The 25,069-nt window shown below is 44.1% G+C and overlaps 1 protein-coding gene across 3 annotated transcripts in view; it reads right to left on the bottom strand.

The window, feature by feature from the left end:
- Positions 1-22,272, bottom strand: part of CAMK1D (calcium/calmodulin dependent protein kinase ID) — a 220,255-nt gene extending 197,983 nt beyond the window's left edge. For 2 of the 3 annotated variants that reach the window (XM_036400266.2, XM_036400267.2), the window contains exon 1: positions 21,913-22,270. In XM_036400266.2, the coding sequence (XP_036256159.1) occupies positions 21,913-22,004 (92 nt within the window). In that variant the 5' untranslated portion in view covers positions 22,005-22,270. Of the gene's footprint in view, positions 1-21,912 lie in introns of all 3 variants that reach the window. The other variant, XM_036400264.2, reaches the window with a different exon arrangement.
- Between the last annotated feature and the right edge of the window lie 2,797 nt (positions 22,273-25,069).

The raw sequence follows: 25,069 nt of genomic DNA, 5'->3' as shown, positions 1-25,069 counted from the left end.
TACACCAGTGTAAAAATTAAAAGAATAAACTCCATTAGAGTCAATAAGCTGCAGTGAGATCAGATGCCTGTGATTCAGAAATGAGCCAGTTATGGCTGTGCGACCCAGAGTGGAATTGTCTGTCATGCAGCAGCGAGCCTGGTGGTGCACGGCTCCCAGTGCCCCTCAGTGGTTCCCAGCCAGCTCTAAATTCAACATCCCCATTATTATCTCCTTGCTCATTTCAACCCAATCAGAAAAGCAGCCACACTTCAGCCCAGGGAACAGCTGAGACCCCAATGTGTGCCCCGAAAACTGAGCAGAGACTTTTATGATCATTAAATCCCTTCCAATCAAATGGGAGATTAAAATTCCTTGGGACCCATGCAGGCCTGGAACTTTAAAAGTGTAAGGGCAAACCCTCTTAGCTGGTATATCTGCACTGCTCACAAAAAGGACTTTCCACCAGGATTTACAGATGGTTATATTAATTTGAATTACTCCTTCAACATAAAACTCCTGTGCTGGCATTTTTGTCTGCATGCCACAAAAATAGGAAAAGATTACAGAGACAAATTGTATTCTTAATATGTGGTTTCCAAAACACACTAAACCCCTAAAACTGAGCTCAAATTACATAGGCAAGGATGAGGTTTTCAGATAAACATAGCCACACGCTCTAAGCAACACCAGGAAAGAAAATACAATGATGTCATGGTCGCAGCTCTGGTTCCTAAATTCCCTCTTGCCTCCTCCTCCATCCCTGCCCTGAATTAGCCCACCCTCCAGTTATCCTGGTAGGAAACTATGGGCAGCCCTTAGTCATGAGAGAAGTCCTTTTTCCACTGTGAACTTTTGTGCTTTTATCTTTAGCTCTCACAAGCCTCAGGTTGACCCTCAGGCACATCCTCTTCCCCAGGGAGGTTTTGGGGTAGCCCTGGGAGTGTGCAGATCTCTGGCAGGGAAGGGATTTGCCATTACACAGGAAAGGGAAGGATTAATCCTCATTCTGTGCAGGTTTGGGAGGTGGTTGTGCAAAGCCTGGGTGTGCTGAGTGAAGGAAACATCACTGAATGGGGAGTAAAAGCTCCCACAGCATCTCAAAGTCCTTCATCCTTCTTCTGTAGGTTGGATTGGGCTTGGAGCAACTTGGTTTAGTGGGAAGTGTCCCTGCCCATAGCAGGGTGTTAGGCTGGATGGTTTTTAAGGTCCTTTCCAACCCAAATCATTCTGTGACTCTGTGTTAGCTGAGGGTGGCATGAAGGGCAGAGGACAGAGACCCACCAGACTGTGCTCACACATGCAACAGGAGATGGAGCAGCCATGCAGGAAAAGCTGGTCTTTCCCAACTCCTCAGGACAGGAGAGCATCCCTGTAACACATTTGTATTCCCACTGCTGCAGGAAACTTCTGCAGTCACCCCATGGCACAGGAGGACAGAGGAGGAGGACACCTCTCAGCCAGCACTTGAATGAATGTGTCTCAAACCCACCTATAAACCATAAGGGAGAGGGTATGCCATGAAAAAGCGGATTTTTGAACACCCAGGGCAGTGCATGAGCTGAAGACATGGGCAAAGGCCAGACTCTGACTCCTGCAGTTACGTGGTCAAGAGGAACCCTGACCAAATTCATTGATCACAGCTTCAGTTTTAGGTTATTTTCCTCCCGAGGTTCCTGACAGAGATCTTCCTTTCTGTCTGGAAATTTTGTCTCAGTGCAAGCAGAGAGAGCTGGCAATTTGTGCAAGAACTTTGGACATACAAAACCCCAGAAGTCCTGGTCAGAGTGAACTCCATGCATGTGGCTCACATTCATCCATTAAAAAAAAAAAACCCACAACATTTTACAATTTCATCCAGCACATGAAACCCCAGCCTCAGACAAGTGTAGTAAATCCATCATACCCCAGGTGCAGTGGATATTCTTGACACAGGAGCCAGCATGTGCACACATGTCCCACATTGAAATAGCAGTGCTTTAACTTGTTATATTTGGTGTGTTCAGGAGACAACAGAGGGGTTCTGAGCTGTAGTCTTTTCATTTACTAGATTGTAAAATGGATTTTTATTTCTATCATTGTTTCCCCTTTTGCAGAACATGTCATTCTAGGATCATTAAAAATATGGGGACAGTCTATGTCACAGCTTCTTAATTCATACCAAATAGACTGGATTTTTTTGAATAAAGATTTTATAGTGAAAACCATGTCAATCCACCTAATTTCTCTTCTTTCCCAGCCTGCTACTGAAACAACCAAAAAAAATGCAAAGACAATTTACCTTTTTTTTTTCCTCCAAAGCAATCAATTTAATTTACTTTAAAGAAAAGATTAATTAAACTGAGCCTAGAGCCAGATCCAGATAAACCAGATCTGACTTCTCAGCACAAGCACCAGAGCAAAGCTGTCCCAGGGTCAGGCCCTACAGCTGCACCCAGCACCGTGGCCAGTGCACAAAGCCCTCACTCCAAGAAGATAATTCAGATAATTCAATCCCCACTGCAGCCAGCCAGGTTGGAAATCAAAACCTTGGAAAGCCAGCAGACCTGTGGCTGCCTGCAGCTGAGCGAGGCCATGGCCCCTCCAGGGAGATGCACATGGCAAAGCAGGGCTGAGTGCTGGCCCCTGACCCACAGCAGCTCAGCACAGCTATGAGGGGAAGAAATACAAAGTATGGCAAGAGGCAAGCACTGAGGGATACTGAAAATCCCTCAGTTAGTGTTTTTATAAGGACTGACACACAGGAGGTACCCTTTGATCCCGTTCTCCTCCCATGTCGCTCATGGCAACTTCAGGAGATTTGGGAGCAGGCTGGTTCTGCAGCCTCCAATCCCATCATCTCTGCAAGAACAGTTTGTGTCTTCAAGTCTGTCTCATTAAATGTTACAGAAGCTTCAGCAGATTCACTTCACCAACTGTGTCTTCTTTGAACTCTGCCATTGCAAATTCCCCAGGATACCCACTCTGACATTTGCGTGGTGCAAGTTCCCCAGAGTCAAAACAAATTCTCCCGCTCAGATGGGGGAGCAGAAGGCATGGAAACTGCTCACCACTTACTGCTGGAATCTGGAAAACCACTACATTTCTTTGTTTCAGCTGCTTCTGCTTAAAGACAGACATATCTGAGCTGTCCCTACTCTCCAGCCCCACTTTGCAGGAACTAAACCTCCCCCCTGGCTGTGCCAGCTTTGGGCTATGGAGAGAAGGAGCCTTGGATCCACAACCACAGCCTCTGCTACAGCGTTCAAACATTGTGTAATGGCAAAACTTCTCCTCTACTCTTTCAGAATTATTACTTTTTCTTGTTCAAAGAGCAGGCTGAGCAGTAAAGTGAGGAGTTTTCACTCAGCTGGGGCACGGTGCATCTCCGCGGTGTTTCACAGACAGACGGGAGATCTCCACGCCAGCTGGACACCAGCCAGCCCTGAACTGGAAACCCTCTACTGACACATCAGACCTTGCACAGCCCTGGAAACGAGGATGCTGAGCAGTGCTTCCCACTCCTCTGTAATCCAAGAATGGTCAAGCTTCTTCCTATTCACTTTTATAAATTATTTTCTTTTTTTCTCTTCTTTGTCTTTTCCCCTTTTCCCTCTTTCTGCCCCCCTCTGAAGTTGCTTTTTTTTTATTATTTTGTTGTCACCTTTTTTTCAGGTCACAAAACCATTTTATGCATTGATTTTCCTTTAAAACCACCTACAAAGCATTTAAAACTCAGCCCATCCAGCTATGACTCATACTTGCCCTGCTCTCCTACCCCCCTCTAATTCCATTTGGCTAGAGTTGGGGGATTTGAGGTTTGCTTTTCCAGTTCTTGCGTGTTCTCACCCTCTGGCCCCCAAGCCCACACAGCACAACACTGGTGCAGCGAGGCTTTAGGCAGAAAGGGACAACAGTAACACAACTTCAAAGCCAACAGGGCACAACAGGTGACCAAAGCCATTGCTCCTGGGCTTGACCATTGCTGCTCTCACTGCACAGACAGGAAGATTTTGCCAGCTGGAGGAAGGTTCAGAAAAAACAAGGCTGAGGCATGCCCAGCTATGGAGCTGGAGTTTCCATTTCCCACCCACCTACACTGCCACCAGCAACCCACATTTCTCTAAAGAACCACCCATCCAAAGTCGTGCAGGGCCAGCTGAGTCTGTGATCTTGCTGATTTTACCATCTGAAGGCAGGAAACAGGCTGTTCCAGCACCCACTTACACAGAAGCATTAAAAATTCCTGTTTTTTTTGTAATGACCCAGAAGTAATTCCAAGCAGAGTGGCTGCACTGACGTGGAATTGCAAGATTTAAACCACCTCAGAGTGTAAATACCAGCTGAGATAAAGAGTGGGCAAGTGCTTTAAAAGCTTTGTATCCATACAAAAAAAAAGGAAAAATCTCACAAGTGCAAAGAATAATGATGACAGCTCTTTTCAAGCAAAGGTAGTCAATGTTAAATTAGTCTAGGTGCTGCTTTTGCAGAACCAGTGGATCACACGTGTTCCAGGTTACAAACCCAACATGAAATTCTCACAACAGAACCCATGGTACAAGTGGGGGTGTTTTACTACCTTTTTGCAAGAGCTCCTTTTTAAACAACCAATATTAAAAGAATGTCTTATTTGTGCCAAAATGGGAGAGAACACAGTGCCACCACCACCTCAGAAGGCTGACAAAGGTTGTCTTAAGTTTCCCAAGATAATTTAAAATCTGGCAAATGAAGCCACAAGTGGAGAGAACAAAATTAAACCCAAGCAAAATAATTTTGACTTTTGATGATATTATTTAACAGAAGATCTTACATTAGTAAGTAATGAATAAAAAAGCAGTAAAGGGACTGGACCCAACCAAGAAAGAAGAAGCTGCTCTACCCAACCCATCCCTGGGAGCCCTTTCTGCATAAGCAAGACTGCCACAACAAATGACTGTGAATTCCTAAATTTAGGCAAATGCACCCAACTCCTGTAGGGGCAGTGAATCCCACCCAGCCTCTAAGGAACCAGTAACTCCTGGGAAACAGCAATACTTCTCACAATCTCTGCAGATCCTGCAATGCACAAGGTGAAGGGATAATGAGTCCTTTCTTTTGTTCCCTCAAGACTTTGACAGACCGCCAAGTTTTATACTGTCCACATAAAGTACAGCCTCAGAGGAGAACAAACCCCAATTACATGCAAGAAATTGGTTTTGTTCAAGGCCCAGATTATTGTCTTGGGTAATTCCTTCTGCTACAGTCCTCTTCCCAGAAAAAAATAAAGCTATCCAAAATAAAAAACAATGCAATTCATTTGCCTGTGATGGAGAAAGTTACTTTTCTGAGCACTCCGGGCTTATTTTAAAGGTTTGCTTGAATAAATAGGAACCTATTAATATAGAGTTTTCTTACTGCATCTTAAAGGGCATTTCATGAAGGCTGGTGTTCCCTTATTGCAGTTTTCATGGAACGGAGAAAAATATTTATGGTGCACCAACAGTGTGCTGAGCTAAATAGCTTTTTCCCTCTCACCCTGCCAAGATTCTCCTGTGAGGGTGTTTTTACAAAGTGGCCTAGCAGGGCTCTAGCTGGTGCTGGTTGTGGTGGTGCTGGGTGGGTGCAGGACACCAAGACCAGCTATTTCTGCCCAGCTTGGGCTGTCCCACCCAGGTGGTGACTCCCAGTGGCACTGGTGTCCCAGCAGGGCTCAGCTCACAGCTCCCCCCCCCAGCTGCAGTGCTTAGAGAGGTCTCCCTCCCAAAACCAAGGGCTTGGTTTGGCTGCTGCAATGAGCTCTGGGTGGGATTAGCAAACCTGGTCCTTTGCATGTACGAAAAGGATTATGTATTTCTACATGTATTATGTAGAAATGTACAGAAATACAGAGGACAGTCACTCAGGAGAACCCTTCTTGGTCACCTTTCAGCAGTCCATACCTAGTAAAAAAGACATTAAGGGCTTAATATTTTTGCTCCTGCTGAAATCCCTTTGACTTCACACCTCTAATAAGACTTTAGAGTGAACACATGGCACTATGAATGAGCAAAGTAATCACATACTAAACAGGGTGAAGCTTTAATAAATGTTACAGTGAACTATGAATTTCCCTAAGTCACTAAGGAAATTTCACTTCAGGAAAATCTCTACACATGTGAAGTGCAGTCACTGCACGCTTTGTTAGAAGTGTCTTGCAAGAAGTATAAAGCTGTGTTAATAAAATCTGAATGGAAATATCCAGGTATTGGGATCCTAGTTCATGAAGATGCCAATGATTTTCTAGCACATTTTTTGAGAACCCACATGGTTTCTTGAGTACAGCTGCTCTCTTACCCACAGCCCAGCTAAGCATCCTTTTCCCTTAGGGCTCAGAGCAGCCACAGGGTGAACAGTGAGACCTACAGCTATTCACCTTCCCTGCAAATTTATGAGACATTTGATGGGACATCCATCATCTAGCCTGGTTCATCAAAGTGGAAAAAGACAGAGTGTTTTACCTTCCAACTATATAACTTTGCATAATAAAACTGTTTAGACTTGGAGATTTTTCTGATGAATGCCAAATGCTCTACAGCAGCAGCCTTCACCAGCAGATCTAAATCACACAGCTTAAATGAAAGCCTGCTTGCCAATTTATGCATGAACTTTACTTTTTTCCAGAATCAAAGAAAAAACCTGAATGCACTGTGCCTACAAAAAGGCTTTTTAAAACAGTACTGCTACAGTGACTGGAAATACAATTCTATTCTCTTGCATCTCACAGGTACAATTTTTTCCCCCAAGACATGGCAATGAAGACATTCCTACACTTGCTTTCATTGGTTTTTTGAAGGTGTTTCAAAAAGCTTTATCACTTCAGTAGCCACTCACTGTGCTGGCTTTAGTTACTGAACTGATTTCCAAGCAGCACAAACACTGTGAGACATTAAAAAATAAAATTAGCAGATAACACATGGCTGATGCTGCAGATGTGTCTTCAAGGCAAGACCACATTGTCTCATCATTGGAGGGCTCTTCAGGGCAACACAAATTCTCATCCTGCTCTGCAAATCCCATTGTTGGCAGTGTGATGCTAAAAGGGCTGCTATTCTCTGACTCCCACTTATAAAATAGATTGCACAGGAGGGGGAAAACTGCCCCACATCTTTACAGTTTCCTACAGGTGTCTCCCTAATGTCCGCCCAATGATGAATCTATACTGCAAAACCCCTCACTGGCTGGTGCTGAGTGCTCAGAGACATTTCTGGAAGGTCTTTCTGCCTTGCTGGGGTTCCTTGCACAATGAAAGACAGGAACAGTTTCAGAAAACAAAATGCACTTCATTTGGGTTTACTCTCTTGTCCCATTTCTAGTGGTTTTGAGGTGGAGCTGTCCACCTGTCCACCTCTTTTTGAAGTGGTATTTCTGGGAAAGGGATCAGATTCTGGCATTGTGCTCCCCACAAAGCATCATCTGCCAAACACAGGCCTTGCAGCTGAGTTCCCAACATGCTTGGATACAAGAGGAGAGATTCTTACCACATTACCATGACAAAAACAACACCTTGCACAGCACATTCTGAACATCTCACATAGCAAGCTTTAATGAGTTAGACCTCGAAGTGAGTTACAAAGTAGGTCAGGAACTGTTTGACAGATGGGGAAACCAGGACAGTGAGGTGCTGCAACTTCTCCAAGGTCACAAAAAAAGGCCAGTGCCACAGTCAGAAACAAAACCCAAGTCTCCCAAATTGTTACCTAGTTCTCTTCAACCCAATACACGTCTCCACCATTAGTGCACATCATCCCCAAAGCTCATGACTTTACAAGGTCTGACTCCTGAGTGGGTACCAGCATGGGAGCACCAGTCCTGCAGACATCAGCAGTGGAAGACCAGCAGCAGCAGGGACATTGGGTCAAAGAAAGTGACTGGTAAAGTCAAAGGAGAGCCGTACTTTTGCCATTACTTTCATGAGAGCTCCAACACACATGCACAGCCATGAAGGCTCTCTGTAATTTAGTTTTCACCCCATGAAGCAAAGGCTACTCCAGCTCAAGGACAATCCAGCCCTGCTGGGACACAAGTATTTCAGGCTGGTGACCCACTTCTACTGAAACACTGAGCACATCCCTCTCTCTGCCCTCAATGGTGTTTGGAGAACTCTCATTTCTCTGCATGACCCTGCTTCTGCCTGTCACCACTGCATGTGTGAGGTCTGGAGAGGTAAAGAGGTCATAAGCATCTCAAAATTGGATGAATGCTGTCTCATTGACATCATCAAAGGCCAACTCTCACTACTTTTATTGGGAACAGAGTCAGGGCACTACAGATAAATCCTGACCTATATAATTTTTGAAGCTTGCCTGCACTTGTCATGAGCAGAGACAGGGAATGCCAGGAAATGGAATTTCTGCTGCATTTCACAGTTCAGACACAGACACAGCAATTGCAATAAAATCCACCATAAATACTGATTCTACCTAGGAAGGACAGGATGGAATATGGAGAGCTAAATCCAACAGGACAGAGGGAGACTCAAAAATAAGAATTTTGTTCTGGACTTTCAGGAGACAGTACATATTTTCCTGTTAACACCTTCAGCAGAATTCTCATCTAGTGCATATCCAGAACTGCTTCTGCCTCCAAAATCTTCCCATCAGAACATATCTAGCTATGTTAAAGGCTTACAAGACCATCAGCTTTACAGACACAGAAAGTGACGTGTTAACATCACTTATTTTGACTATTTGTTAGACAGTTTTGTGTAAAGGCTTCAGGAAGATCTAGAAGTGTATTCCACATCTCTCCGTGATCAATGGAGAGACAAATATAAAGCCAAAGACACTTTTTCTCCCAATCTGCAACTTTTGATATGCAGACACACCAACAATACATTAAGAGAGCCCAACATGGACAGAGGGCCCAATTTTTGCCTGAAATATTATTTCTGTAATAAACTGTATTAATCTAGATATTAAATTATGTAGGTAATAGGCTGTCCAATGTTCAAACTCTGTTTTCATTTATTTCAGAAAAAAAAAAGTGGACGTAATACCTTGCTGACACTCTGTAATTTGTCCCTATAGACCACGATGCACACAAGTATCCAACAAGAGCCACAGCAGAAACAGATGCCAGCAGATGGTATTATCCTGAACAAAATCAATTAAGGACATTTACAATATGTCAAAAGTGCAGCTACAAAAACAAAGTGTAGACCTGTACATCTGTTTCTTAATGAAGCCATGAGTATTTGACACTTAGCCAACAAACCACAATCTAAACACTACAGCAACACCAATAATAGATAAGGAAATACCAGACATATTCAGATTCTTTAACAGTCACCACAAAATACAAGATGTTGAGCAGAAACTGAATAACCAGATACTACTGGAAGTCCACATGTCATGCATTAATGTAACTAAAATATAAGCATACGAGTTTTCAGTTTCACAGATTTTGTAAGGACGTGATTTGCTCAAAATTTATAGAAACAGGAGTCACATGGTAACAATAAGTTGAGAAATACCATTCTCTTCCATAACACAGTCCTCTGGTGTATTTAAAAGGCTTCTTGGAACGCTGTCACCTTGGCTGAAATAAAAAGAAAAGCACTCACAATTCCCTAAAAGTTGTTATGACATCTCTGTTGAGTACGTGGTGACAGTACAAGAGGCACGATGAGATACACAGCCAGGTATGTCAATGGCATCTTGTAGATTATATAAAACACAAATGGACTGAGGGAATTCAGGAGTTATTTGTGCAGGGAACAAAAATCTCTGAGTTCCTCATGAAGAGGACAAGAGGTGGAAACATTTCCTAGGGGGGGAAAAATTGTCTCTTCTGCGCCACAGCTTCATTCAAAGTATTGAAGACACATTCAGGGAAGAAAAGGGTAAGACCAGTAAGGGTCAGGCCAGCTGAACAAGAAAAGGGTAAGATCAGCTGCTGAACATGGCACTGTGACCACTGTGGCAGCTGTTATCAGTGTTTGCTGCAGATTTCCACCACTACAAACAGGGATGGGACCACCCCAGTCACAGTCTGCTGCAACACGATGAAAACTCTGGTATTAAAAGAGGTGATGGTATCAACTCCAGGTACAATGGTTGTTATTTAGCTCCTAGGGAACTCATACCAAGTTTCTCCTATTTTAGCTGCCAAATGAATAAAATATTCAGAAATATATACATTAAAGGGGATGGGTTTCTTTAAGAACCCTGGGAAAATACAGCCTCAGCAGTGAAAAGCACACTTACACTGTACATCAGAGAAATGCATCATTCATTTTTACTGAGGCCCAGGTGACAGCCTCATTAGACCAGAGATGGATTAAAGACAAATGATCTGGTGAATAATGTCACTATGGGCCATGCAGCACTCCATCCAAGCAGGACCACTGAGAACAGGTGGGTGGGGATTGTAAGGATAAAAAACACAAGGCTTTAGAGTGGCATTCTTGAGGGGGACCAAAAAAGAAAAAAGTGCTGCATATTTACATTTAATCTGCTTCATACATTGATTTTTGTCATGTTACCTGTCAAACCACTGAACAAACTGAATAATTGCTTAAACAGCACTGATAGAGACGTGACAGATTATTCAAGCATTGTGATTCTTTGTTCTCATATATCTCATTAAGAAATGATGATTGGTTCCATTTACAGCTCTTAAGTTGAATTCAGTAACCACTGACACATGAACTCAACCTGGCATCTACTAATTTTTTATTGTTCTCGAGCAGAAATTGTGTTCCTGACAAAGTCTCTCTTGCAAACCATTTCAGTGTAGTGGCTGATGATTTTTTACCGATGCAACACAGAAGGGGAAAAAAAAAAACTCCAACTGACTTCTCCACTGATTTATAGCATCCATGGAATGAAAACAAATAAAACTTCTTATATTCTGTACTTCTCCCCTTCCCCCACCTCCTTTTTAGAGAACTATTTCTAACCTGTATTATTTCATTAAGTAAGTTCACAGCACATCCTGCAAACAGCTGAGCTGGCAGAAGATGGGAGCTGCCCTGTGGGATGTGTTCAGCCCCTTTCTCTTCTCTTGTGGGGTTGCAAACTGTTCCTTCACAGCATTGTAACTTTATAATGATGTTTGAAAGCTGAGAGTAAGGAGTGGACAATGCTGCTATTCCAGCCTGCAGCTGATTATCAGGGGCTTCTCTTGACTCACACAGGAAAACCTCCAAGCTGTGGAAATCAAAGGCAGAATTTTACAGCAACGTCGAGATGCTACAAATTATTGAAGAGAAAATAAGAGAGAACCAGTTGTGCTTTTGTGTGCCACCCTCTGACTTCAGGAAGATCTACTGTGACCACAAAGCCAACACACAAGGAGACATCTAAATACACATTTTACAGGCACCCTCCAAAGCCAAAACTGCAGGTTTTAGACAAGAGATGGAAAGCAGGGATTTGCTGCAGCAGAGGTAATGTGGAGAGGGAGGACAGAAGGAGAGGGAATGACCATTGTGCTTTTAACTTCTCATTACTCTGAGTTCATCCCCATTAGCTAATTGAGCACAGGGGCACCACACAGTTTCTGCCTTCCCCTAAATGTAACCCAAATATGAAGAGAAATTCAAACTACAGATTAAATTAACAACATTCACAATGCTCTTAAACAGCTTTTGCCAAATGGCACAATTCATTGTCTATGCATTCATTAATGAAGCCAAACAACGTGCTGTTTGGCCAAAAAAAAATGCTATTTATGGCTGTATATCTCTATATATCTATAATAAAAAATAATATATACTAGCATATAGAGTATATAATACTATGTATATGCTATATATATACACTACAATATATATACTATATATATATGTATAGTATAAATAAATATATAGTAAAAATACTATATAAATAGTATGTGGGTATACATACATTTATACACATTTTATATATATATATAATATTATACACACACACAATAGACCTGTATCTACTTATATGTACATAGAGGGCTCCTGCACCTTCCTCACAAGCACGTGGCAGTGCAAGACAAAGATGTTACAACACCCCACAATCTCCAGGTCAAACACTGACACTGAAGTTTCCAGTCATTTTAGTGGTCACTGAATATGATGGAAGTGTACTGATACAATACAAGCTGTCCTGTCCAAAAGACCCAAGTCTATGAATTTTTCCAGCTCATGATAAGGAAGGGGATTTAAAAGTCTCTAGAGTCAATTAAGCTGCAGCTGAATCCCACTGCTCTACTTTGCCCCTTTGGTCTCCCTTTCCTCTTTCCCCTCACCTGCAGAACCAGCCTGTTCTCAGCTTTAGTGCCTGTTATGCTCCCTTCCAGCAGTAGCAAAAGGGAGCAAATTTGCTTTCTGGGCATAAATCATCTCAGCTCTTACTCAGGAATCCTTCAATCACTTCATTGCTTTCCATGAAAAATACAAGATTCATCAGAGACACCTGTTCAGTGGACTTGCCTACAATGCTCTCCAAGATATTTTTTTTTCTTTCAGGGTCTCTCTCTTAAGGGCATAAAATTTATGTCTATGACATAAATTACATGGCAGTGGACAGGAAAATTAGCCAGTAAAATTACTCCAGATACACCTTAACATGCCCAGGACCAGAAGCCTCCCTGCAGCCTGCAGTACCTCTATGCCCTGTGTCTATGTGACTTTGAGAACCATTTTTTTTCAGCTCATTTCTTGGTACATCTCCCCAGACACCTAAATATATAGCCTCCTCCTTCCTAAAAGGCATAAGTCAAACCTGTGACAGGGGACATTTCCCTTCCTTCTAAATTATTCCTCTTTTGCTCCAGTGCCTGGGTCATTAGGCCAAAAGGAGACACACTGTTTTTCTGCTCCATTAATGTTTTTATCTCAGCATCTTCTCATAGTGCTTCAAGCAACTTGGCTAACAAGCTGTGTGTTGTTTGCCCCCCTCTTCTCTCCCTAGAAGAGATAAAAGGGGTTTGTGTTGCTTCATCGTGCTTTTTTTACATTTGAGAGCATTTTATTTTGGGAGGGAGAGCTTGTTTGCTTTGCAATATTCAGGTTGCTATGTAATTATGCTAGAGAAGGTGTCTCAAAACACTATGGCTTACACCCAGAGAAGGAGGTGGTGTTTTTGTGATGCTCACCATCAGCCCATGGAAAAGCTTAACAGTGTCAGATTTTCCCCTCAAAAAAAAAAGTTGAACAAATTAATTACACCCCTACGGCAAGAAATCCCATTAAAGCAGAAGGGTAAGGCTGATGCTGATCCCAGAGCTTTAGATAGTCCTTAAGATAGCTCAGGCTGCAGCTACAAAATGTCCCAAAGTGAAAGACAAAGCCTTTGAATTTGTACAGGTGTTCTTCAAGCAAACAGCGTGGAGAGCACAAATGGAGTTTAATGAGCTCGCACTGTCCTGTGCCACTGGCAGCACACACCAAGCACTTTGCTATGCCTGAAATTTCCAAAACACCACAGGCCTCATGGCTGAGCTACTTACCCTGAGAGGCAGGAGAAGACAAGAGTGAGCAGTGGGAGGAAATCTCCAAGCCAACTCAAAACAACAGTGAAGGATCATCCAGGGATGCTCCAGCGATCCCTCTCAACTATGGCTAAATTTGATTAGCAGCCTGTGCCTTCCCCAGAGGAGTTTTCCATGTGGCTGCAAAGCCTCTAAGTGCTCTCCTCTCCCTTCAGCTCTCTTTTGTGTTGTTTGGATTTTCTGTGTAATTTTGGGGGTTTTTTCACAGTTTTTCATCCAATAGATTCCATCATTTCTGCCCTTGCCCATCACAGTGGGGCAGTAGGGTCACAGCTGGTGAGTTTGTATGGAAAACATGCCTGGCTGAAGCTTGGTCCTTTGAATTATTTAAGCTGGGCTGGGAGGCTGGGATCCTGCTGGGAGCAATCCTACATCACCCCAGGAGCTGCCTGGACTGTTCCAGCTCTTTATAGCTCTGGGCAGCTCTGGATTCCTCTGAGCAGCTGAAACAACACAGCAATAAAGCACCCACGCTGTTACCAACAGCCCAGAGACAGTGCTCTGCATCTCCAAACCTTAGCTAGTAAAAATGATTTATGTGTGATGACCCTGGGTGAATCACATACAAATAAATAGATTTTGAGGACCTTGGTGCTGACACAGTGCCCACTACTAAAAGAAGCAGGAGAGTCCCCTGCATAAGGCTGGACTTAAGATTCTGATGTAATTCCCAACTTTGGGGTGTTCGGGCTTGAAAGAATGTGTCTTCAAATCCTCAACTTAAATTAGTGGGAGCATTAAGAGTAAGAAAATGAGAAGAATCCTGCAGAAAAAGTGCAAGGAAAGGATCTAGCTGGGAGATGCCACAGTTCTTTACCCTGTTGCTGCTCCTGGTTATTTGCATCATTACAAGTACCTCCTCTTTTTGTTCCTCCTGGAGACTCTAAGAAGACTGAAACTGTTTGGTTTATCTCCAATTGGGAATATAAGAAAATCAAACCAAAAAAAATAAAATAGAAATAAATCCTTAATACAACTAAGCCAGCATGTTTTTTCTTTATTTTATTCTTCTCATTTCACTCTTAAAAATTTATTTTAAGAGCTTATCTTATGCAGTCCAGTTGTCTTAAACTGTTGATATTTTAACTGTGACCCATGATATTATTCAGGAAAAGATCAGGCAAAATCAGTGAGCTATTATTACAGAGGATCCCCAGCACTGTGCTCAGCTGTTCTACACATAGATCAGTTCAAAACAGAGCTTCCCAGTAGCTTTTTCTTAGCACACCCAGTGTTAAAAGAAAAAAAAAAAGAAGAAGAAAAAAGGCTTTTTAACTCAGCCAAAAAATTCTGCTTAAGAGCATTATTTTGATTTAACCTTATACAATCTGTTTGGTGAGTAATTCTGGCATAAAACTCAATATGCAGCTTTCAACATGGAAACATCAGTGAAAGGGCCTTCAAAAGTTTATTAACAATCTGTTATTTATAGCTTTCTTTTTCAAAAGTGATTGGCACAACATTCGTAGGAAAATTATAGGAACCGCCAAGTCAGATAATAAAAAAACATATTGGTGTTAAGATTTGATGGAAAGGTTTTAAGGAAGACTATGATTGCTAGAAATGAGACATATTCTGATTGCTAAGCCAGCTATTTGTCACTCAACAACAGCCCAATCACACACATATGTTTGCAAATTATTGTTATTGTTGTTAATTATTATTTACAGAGAAGCACTGAAATGCAAGGTGGTTTGAATTCCAATGAAAATGACAGATCGCTGCCCCGTGGAATTTTTTATCCCTCCTTTCACTCATTACCTGTTTACTAACAGCACCCACTTAGTTCCAACTTGTTTTCTTGCTATCTAAAATGACTAGAAAATTAGGTCCTATTAAGTAATCATGAATATAAACTGTGAGTCACTGGTTAAGTGAATACCATTACTGGCAATAAATCCAGAATCCTATTATAAATGCCTGTTATTGTCAAGCAGACCAAAACAATACCACTTTATTCAATATTAATTGTATCCTTGGATGCTTGAAAGGATTAAGTAACCCCAACTAATATTCTGCACGTAGTCAAGAGAACTGGGTGTGAAGAACAACAAAAATAATTGAGGTCAGTAACCAAGGTGGAGAGAAAAAGAGGCAAAAAGGAAGGAAGACATACATGGAGAGATCTTTCAGCTCCTGTGTGAAAGCAGATGGAGGGTGAAGGAAGCAGACAGGCTGCTCCAGATGGCAGGAGAAGAAGGCTCTCACACCCACTGTGTTGTGGCTGTGATGGGAACAAGAGACTTTTGGTTAAAGGATTGCTGTAGGGCTCCAAAGAGTTGGGTTCAGCTCTGTCCACCACCTCTCCACCCTCTGGGTTTTGCTTGTTGGGAGCTTTTGGGGTGTCAGCTACCACTGTGGCTGCCAAAAAACACCAATGTTTTTTTTGCGTGCTTTGCCCTACACAAAGAGAAGTCATGGAATAGATATTTGTTGTACTGAAGTCCTGAGGACTGAGATGAAGTGTTGGCTGAGGCAAGGATCACATTTTCCTAAGCAAAAAATAGCAGGAGAAAACCCAAACTGTCTATTCCACCAACCCTGATATCTTACTGTCCCCAGCCTTAATGTCTTACGCTCCCCTTGCTGGTCAAGCACCCTCCTTGGCTGCACAGGCATGCAGGTGAGCTCAGACAGGACCAAGGCATACTTGAAAGAGAATATCCACAGAAAAAGGGACGAGGCAGGGGAAAAAATGAGGCAAGGCATCAAAACTTGCAGACAAACATGCTGACAAAGAAAGCATGAGCACATATGTGAGCTGACAATACAGCAACTGTGTGTCTCCAGAGTTATATATTCACCTGAAAGCTTTTGATTATTATTTTGAAACCTTAATTTCACATGATGAAAGAAAATTGGCCTTTAGGCTACACTGTTGCCCCAAACGAGCACTTTCCAAAATGCACCTGTGAACCAGTGCTGGAGAGCTGTCAAAAATCCCTTCCCACCAATGACTGCCAATTTTTTTTTCCCAATCCTCACCATCAGCCTTTAAATCCATTGGCTATCTTACTTTTCTTTCTTTCCCATTTCAATTCCAGCTGAACCCTCAGACCTGTAATTTTCTGTAACTGTTCAAGGAAGACCAACAGTTTACATCAAAAGATACCAACTCATTATCTTTAAGCCTTCAAGAACAAAATGGATAGAACTCTATGCCAGGAGATAGCAAACAGGATTACTTGATTTAAAATAAAATGCATCACCTTAAAGGAGTCCTAACAGTATTTTTCTGCTTTCACTAAATAGAATACACAGACTAAAACATCTGAGCTGTTTCACACCACTAAGTTAAACATTAATATTTGGACCTCAGCTTTCACTCCTCCCACAGATTTGAGAGAGGTGCTATAAGCACCTCTCAGAAAGAATTATCCCTGACCCCACATGGGTTTGACAGCAAGATTCCCAGAGTTATGGATTGTAAGGTCAGAAATGACCATGAACTCTCTTCCTCTGTAAACATGGACAAGAGGCACTTTCCTACTGCTTGTAGCCTGAGAGCTTTCAGAGCTCCCAGAAATTCATCCCAGAGGCGATGAGATCCACTTGCCTTCATGGGTTGCTCCAGTGGTTCATCAGCTTTGCTCCTGAAAACCTGCACCTCAACTTCAGCCGACTGCATTTGCTCCTCTGAAGATTTTTGTTTTTCAGGTGAAATGTTTCTTTAATTAAAAAAAAAAGGAGGAAAATACTGAACTGAGGAAAATATGAAACAATCTGACAGAGCCACTGCTGCCTCACTGAGGTGCCATAAAAGAGAGGCAGCAATTGCTGGTAATGTCAGCAGAAACTCGAAAATCAGACAAACCCCTCAATCATCACAGGGGGCATCGAGCCAAGGAAAACACAAATATCAACGTCTTTCTGCATGTCTTGAGAACTTCCAAAATCAGTAGGGAAGAACTGAGTAACTTGCATGGTGCCTCAAGTTAAATGATCTGTTGTGTGAGTGTAGCATGAGTGCTTTTGGCTTTAGTCGATGGAAAGGCAGCATCTTTGACCAGAGGCAGCAGATCCTGAGCCCTCTGGTACCCCCCAGCCCCTTCCCTGCAGAGAGGAGCCCCTGCCAGGACCTGTCCTTGCCACCAGCCCCTTCTCACTGCTGGGAGCCAAGGCACAGCCCCCATGAGGGTCTGAGCACCCAGACCAGCCAGGAGCAGGAGGTGGATGGGCTCAGGAGAGGCAGGGTGAGGCCGCAGGGAGGGGAAGGCGCCGTGGAGGACGTGAGAGGACAGACACACAGCAGACAGCACGTACGGGTTCCTGATGAGCTGTGTGCTCGTGTGCACGTGGGTGTGAGAGAGAGAAAAGAGATCTGAGAGGAGGATGAGGAGTGACTTCATCCCACAGCATGAACCAGCACGTACTGGTGCGTGGAAGAGCCACGGAGGGTGCCAGGAGCCCATCAAATGGTGTAAGAGCATGGAAGTGACACAGATGAACCAAAAATTACCACAGAGCCCTAGAGAAGAGAGGAAAACAGAACCACCCATATGTTTTCTCTATACTGTATTTTAGGGAAGTGCTGGAAACTTATTTGAAGCTTATTTGTCTTCCCAGCCAGCTCTTACTATGTTATGGCCATATCCATGCAGCTCCCTCTGTTATCCTCACTAAGCTTTAAGGAATCCACCACATCAGTTTTAAGGACAGAACTGGTATTTTCATAATTACTAAGTCTGAGCCTTTCTAAATATTAGAACTCTGATGTCAATTAGGCCTTATTACAGGTATCTTAGAAATGGGGGGTTGATCTAATTAGATTGATCAAGTCATGGAACCTTCCTCTTTGACTGCTGGGTGGCATGGTGTTTCTTATTATTTCTCAGATGTCAAAGTCTAAGGTTTAAAATGCCTTAGACATAATATACTTTAAATGTGGAGGGGGAAAAGTGATATTTCTGTGATCACTCCTCAGATTCCTGCTTTTGTGAAACCTCACCTCTCTCAAGGGCTGGGACAGAAATCCCCCTCTCCAGGCAGGCCTTCAATTCCCCTCTCAATTTGTCTTCCAGGGGGAACTGAGTAGAGCTTCAATAGGTGAATTTGTGGAAATATAAAGAGACAAGAGTCAGATCCTCTTCTTTCCTCAAGCACACCTGTACTGACTTGGAAGGGATTCTAAATTACATTAGTTGAGGGTCTGGCCCATTGCAATGATTTTATTTCATCTTTGACTTATTTTTTCCTAGCTACTTTTTCAGGGTTTGTACTTTCACTGTCAATGGCTTAGCAGCAAACAGGTCCAGTTCCAAAAGGGGCACTCAATGAACCTGTGCACATGGAGTGTGGTGCACTGTCCCACATGGACTGGCACAGGCCAAGAATGGATCAGGACCATCATTCATATTGTAATATAATAACATATAAACTATACCAATAATCATGTATTATAAAGTACACTAATATTGACTAATATTACCAAAATCTTTTTTGACACTCTTCTTTTGAGATGGCAGCCTCAAAAGAAGATTGCACATGCTTTAATATCTGCCTAAATACAGAACAGGGTAAATACAGGTTTGAGTACATCTGAGCCAACCACTGCATTGCTGGTACTTCTTTAGAAAAATATTATTGTCCAACAGCAGAGAGCAGAGCAAACAACACTGACCCCAGCCACCAAAGAAAACAATTCTTTGGGTGGAAAAGAGCTGCTTTCTTACAGCTGGACACGACATCCAGTTCAATTTCAGCATCAATGTGGCTGGACATGATTTACAGGGATGTGTAAATAATTTATTCCAGCTCTGGAAGGGAGAGCTGGCTACTCATTAGAGTTTCCTTGAAGCCCAAATGATGTAATGATTAACTGACTTAGGATCTTTTTAATAATTCCAGCAAATTTTAACTCTCCCATGTTAAAGATCTGCTGAAGAGCTTTTATCCAGATGAAAGGCTCTTTTCTGAGAACAAACCATTATTAAGGTGTACACATAGATTTAACATTCACAAATCAATGCACTTGAAATAAAATATGCTTTTAAAGTTTCTTTTTCACTTTCTTCCCTGATTTGGGGATTTAGTACTTTTCTTCCTCTAGCCAATTTTACCACAGGCAGATAAGACAGCTGCATGAAAAAGGGCTGTTTTTCTGTTAAAAGTGCTTTTAGCACTTTGGCATCCTGAAACGGAATGGCAGAGAAATGCAAAATACAGTTACTACAATCCAGTACATTTCATGTGACATGCCAAGTTTTTCACTCCATGCTAGAGAAAAATCTATTAGCCAGTGAGATCAAGTGTTGGCTGTCCAACATAGCTCAGCTTTACAGTGCAGGAGGGATCAAAGCAGATTTTAACCCTGCTCCTAAATAATGCCAGAGGAAAACGTTTTGGTGCAAATAATTTAAAGCTATTTCTACTTATATAGCTTAATTCCTATTTAAATACTTTCTTATCAATAATTGAGCATGCTTCCCATCATTTAGGCTCTTGGACCCTGTATATCTGCTGCTCAAATCAGTGAACCTCCCTTCACTGCCTTCAGTGGAAATGGAACAGACACTTCAATGATTTGCACAGCAATGGCCTAAATTTTTTAGAAGCTTCACATCCTGGTAAGTCACACCAGACCTGGTAGGAACTGCAGGTGCTGCACTGGTGGATGGCCAAGGACAGAACCAAAACTCAGATTCAAATCTTCTAATTATCAGCCTGCCCTTGGAAGGGAAGGAATGCACAACCAGAAGATAACCCACGTGGAGGCTGCTAAACACACAGATATTCATAATTAATACAGCTATGGCTGGAAAAGAAAACAGCTCTATTTTCTCTATGTGGGCCCAGGTTTGTAATCCAATTATTTTAATTTTCTAAAACTTTCTAGATTGACTGTTAAGTCAAGTTTGAAAACTTCACTTCTACTCCCATCAGAAAGGACTTATCAAATTGTGAGGCTCAGTTAATAGTTTGAGGCACTAATTGGCCATATTAAATTAATTTAATTTGCAACAGCCATGCTAACATGCATAACTATTAACTCTGACCAGCTTTACCTTCCTTGGGACCTACACCAGCTCCCATTAACTACAGAGGGATCTGGATCAAGGCCACAGCATTAATTCCTCCTGAACCCCCTCAGCAGCACAAATTAACCCTCTCAGGTGGCTTCAACACCCCAACCACAGAGATCTCAGAGGGATGTACAGTGGGAACCCCAGTGAATTGTCCTGCTGCCCCAACAAATCTCAGAGCATTCAAACTTTCCTCCCCAGCACCCCTTTGCTCAGGAAGGGCACTGCACACCTAACCTGGCAAAGCAGGGCACGTCTCTCCCAGCATGGAATTCTCACAGCAAAAACTCAATGAGGGTGACAAGGATACACCACAACACTTGGCTCTTACGCTGCATTCTGCTTCTTCAGAGACCTGGACAGACATTTATGTGATTTCCTAAGTCGGTGTTTCCCTGAGGGCTCTGCTATCCAGCTGACCCAGCTCCATGTTAAACCTCCAGCCTGTTTATAGGAAACCAGCGAGCCCACGATCCAGAAATACCCTGCTTATATAGGAGCCTTCCCTTGGAAGCAGCAAAAAACTCAAATATTAATAATTAAAACTCAAAAAAAAAATTTAAAACTTAAATATTACAGTCAAAACTTGTTCAGCTGTGTTTTGGAAGTGGCACGGAGCAGAGGAAAAACACTACTCGGGATTAAGAGCGCTTGGTTTCGAGACACGCTGGAAGTTTCAATTAAAGCTGTGGGGACACAGCTACGAGGAGCCCTGGCAATACAACCCAACTCTAATTTCCATGTATACACACACACAGCCCGTGCTCCGGCTCCTCCAGCACTCCCGGCTCCCTACCTCTGTAATATCCTGAGAGAGAAAATTACTTTAAACAAAAATAAAACTCTTTGCTCAGCCAAAAAGGCTCCAGCCTGTACCCCGCTTCCTTGCACCATCTGTGCGTGTTTTTTCTCAGCCTTCAAAAAAAAAAACCAAAAAAAACCAACAAACCAACTCTAACGTTTTACTAATCTTTATGCCCCGCCACTATAAATAAAACAAATAAAGCCCAACAACAGTTAAGCATCGTAGCTAAAACACATCCAATCCACTCCGATTATTTCTGCTCGTCTGTCCACGAATAGCTGCAGCCATCGGCTTTAGGGGAAGCGTGCGAGTCAGACCGCATTTATTTACAGTTGCACTATCAAGAAAAAACCTTCCCCTGTCTCCTCTTTCTATGAATATTTTAAAACACTTGGGGTTTTTTCCTTTTTATCCCTTTTTTGGGGGGGCATGGGGGGAGGGCGAGGGGTGATGCTAGCCCAGCTCCTGCCCCACAATTAATTCTATTTTCCTCCGTGTTCCCAGGTCGCTGGGATGGATGCGCGGGTCGCGGGTGCGCAAACCCCCGCGCAGAGACCCGCACCCATCCGCGCAGAGCCCGCGCATCCCCGCGGGAAGGGACAGCGCCCGCCACCGGCCCCGCAGCCCAGTCCCGCCACCTACGTCCCCAGCGTCTCCTTGAACTCGAAGATCTTCTTGATGTCCTCCGCCTGCTTCTTCCAGGAGCCGCCGCCGTCCCCGTTCTCCCGGGCCATGGCCGCGCCGCGCAGCCCCGCGGATGCCGCGCCGCCGGCTCCGAGCCCTCGGGCGGCTTTTGCTTTCTTTTCTGCCGCGGCGGCAGCGGCTGCTGCTGTTTCTTCTTCTTCTTCTTTTTCCTCCTCCTCCGCCTCCTTCTTCTCCCCTTCCTCCTCCTCCTCCTCACACTTCCTGCCCGCCGCCGCTTTTATTTCCTCCGCGCTCCGGCGGGCTCCGCGAGTGTCACTTTTCCTGGGCTATTTCCTCCCAACTTTCTCTTCCCCCCTTCCCTCCCTTCCCTCCCCTCCCCTCCTCCGCGCTCCCCCCGCGGAGCCGCTGCCGGGGCTGCCCCGTCTCTCCGTCCCCCTGCGCGCACCCGCGTCCCGGGGTCACTTTGCTCCCTGACTGACCCGCCCCGCCGAAAAGTCCCTTTTTTTTGTTTTGTTTTGTTTTGTTTGTTTGTTTGTTTTTCTTTTCTTTCTTTCTTTCTTTTTTTCGGTTTGGTTTTTTTTTTCTCTTTTGGAGGGAGGTCAGTGTTTCTCTTCCCCCACCCCCGTGCGGGGCCCCATGGGATGCTCAGCCTGCCGGGCGCGGTGCGGTGCGGAGCGGCTGTGCGTGGTTGTTATGGCAATGGGAGGAGGAGGAGGAGGAGGAAGAGGAGAAAGCGGAGGAGGAGGAGGAGGAAGAAGGAGGAGGCAGCCCCGCCGCTGCTCTGCTGCCTGGCGCTGCCCCTCCTGACTGAATGAAGATAATTCGCATTGCACCAAAACCACGCACGTCAAACGGGAGGGGAGGGAAAGCAGCGAGAGGGAAAAAAAAAATAAAAAAGGAAAGCCAGGAAGGGAAAAAAAAAAAAAAGGGAAATTAAAAAGGCACAGCACAAGCGGCCGCGCTGCCTGGACGGGCTCTGCGCGGGGGCGGCGGTGCCCACCTGGCCCGCACACGCACACACAGTCCTGGGATGTAAAACCCACCCCTCGGCAAGGACCACCCTCACCCAGCCCTGCCCAAGGAGCCAGGGGCACCCCAACACCCTAAGAGGGCTCAGCAGCCGGGGTCGGGGTGGGCGCTGCCGGTCCCTGGCGCCGCTCCCGCCCCGCCGGCACCGCCGTCCGAGCCCCGCACGGCCCCGGCCTCTCGCCTGTCACACACACGCGGGGATGGCATTATTGCTAAAAGCGGCTTTTCCTCAGCGACACTGAGACCTCTAGCGTCGTCACATCGGGCACGGGCTGAGCTCTGATGAGGGCTGACAGGCAGGATTCGTCAGGCATCAGAGAAAATGATAGTCCACGCTAACTGAGAGATGTTCATAGTTAAGGTCTTTGGATTTCAGTTTTGGAATATGTGAGGCGCTAAAAAGGTGTAATTTGGGACACCCAAGTTAGGTGACCAAATCAAAGGCTTTGCTGGTGGCAATACAGGCACTCTGGTGCTTCAGGAGCACCTCCAAACCTGACCAACTCCAAACCTGGTCATCAAATCAGGGCCTGAAAATGAAGCCAAATACAAGGAGCTAAATAACATTTACTTTAAAACAAATGTGTATGCACTGTATGCACTTTACTGTTTAACATGTATTGTGGTTTTTAACAGATTCCTTAAAATTCTATTCTGGAAGCTGATTTTCCAGATTTCTCGTCATTTCTGAGCAGAATTTGCACAGTGTCAGCCCACGAGGCTTTCCCTGGGTATGGGCTAAGCTGTGCCTCTCATCTCAAAGGGACTGTGCCAGAGGCGGGCATTCCTAGGTGGGTGAAAGTGAAAACCTGGAGCACAGGTCGGGGTGTTTGGGCAATGCTACCCTCTGCTGGGCACAGCCACTCCTGTGTGTGCCAGCTCCTGCGGCTCATTTCTGCAGCCCTCTGATGCTCTGTCCAGCCTCATGGACAGCCCAAACATCTTGGGATTTCCCACGATGGATGTTTGTGTGCTGCCACAGCATGAACTTTGGAACGGGTTTCCTTCTGCTCCTGACTTCCTTCCATCTTCTCAGCACCCTCAGGATTTGCAGTCACTCCATGGGAGTGTCACCAGGAGTCCCCAGGGAGCCTCACAACCCCGCTGCACAGCTGGGAAATGAGAGATGTGACTGACCTAAAAGCTTGCAGCTGACTGCCAAACCCAGGCTGCCCTTCAAACAGCACCACTGTGACATTTTCCCTCTCTTTCACACGTAAATCATGTGGCATTAGAAATGCCATGCTCCTGCCTTCAGGAGAAGATTGAGAGAGTGTGAAGCCAGAAAGGGCAAGTGTGATGGTCTGCCCTGACCTCCAGCATGGTGGAGGCCAAGAGGCCAAATCCATCGAGAAGATGAGCATTGTAATTTACTTTGGGGCTATGGCATCCCAAAATCATCCACCACTTTTATTTCTGACACCACATAGGTCCCTATGGCATCACATTAAAATCTCACTGCGCAGACAGTGCCATTCACTTCTCCATTTTGGCTTTCAGTGAGCAAAAGTTTTACTTAAAATTGCTCAAATCCTTGCCAATGCTGCCATTTCTCAGGGTCAAAATTGCTTTAATTCCAGAATTTAAATCTAAATTCTATTTTCCTTATTTATCCTACACCTTTAGTATCACATTGATGTGCTTTTCCTTTGTGAAATAACTCACAATTGAAGTAACTGATAGTTTAGAAGTCTCTGGAGCCATTACAGTTTTCAAGAGAAGTGTTGGAGATGCTTCTGTTAGGCAGGGACCACTGGCACAATAGACCATAAAAGCCCCTTCAAAGTCATTACAGTCTGTCATGTCAGCCTGAATTTAGAGAGTCTGTAATCTTGCTTGACTGACAGGCTCCTGCAGAGCTATTGGAGCTATTTGAAGAGCAGGTATTTCTAAAAAATTCAGATCTTATGTGGAAAGTCCTCTCTGGAGTGGCTGTGAGTAGCAGGGCGTGCTGCAGCTGTGGGGATCTGCAGGCCTGCATTCAATGCTTAATTACCACAACCCGATTACAAGAGCAGCCATAGAGAGGTAAAATGAAATGCACAGAAACGCCAGCATTGAGACTGACAATAAAACATAACTCAAGCCCTTTTAGTGGCTGCACTGAGGCCATCTCTCATTACCT

The sequence above is a fragment of the Molothrus ater genome, chromosome 5 (assembly GCF_012460135.2).
Source record: "Molothrus ater isolate BHLD 08-10-18 breed brown headed cowbird chromosome 5, BPBGC_Mater_1.1, whole genome shotgun sequence".
NCBI classification, from domain to species: domain Eukaryota; kingdom Metazoa; phylum Chordata; class Aves; order Passeriformes; family Icteridae; genus Molothrus; species Molothrus ater.
This window is presented reverse-complemented; position numbering and strand designations above follow the sequence as displayed.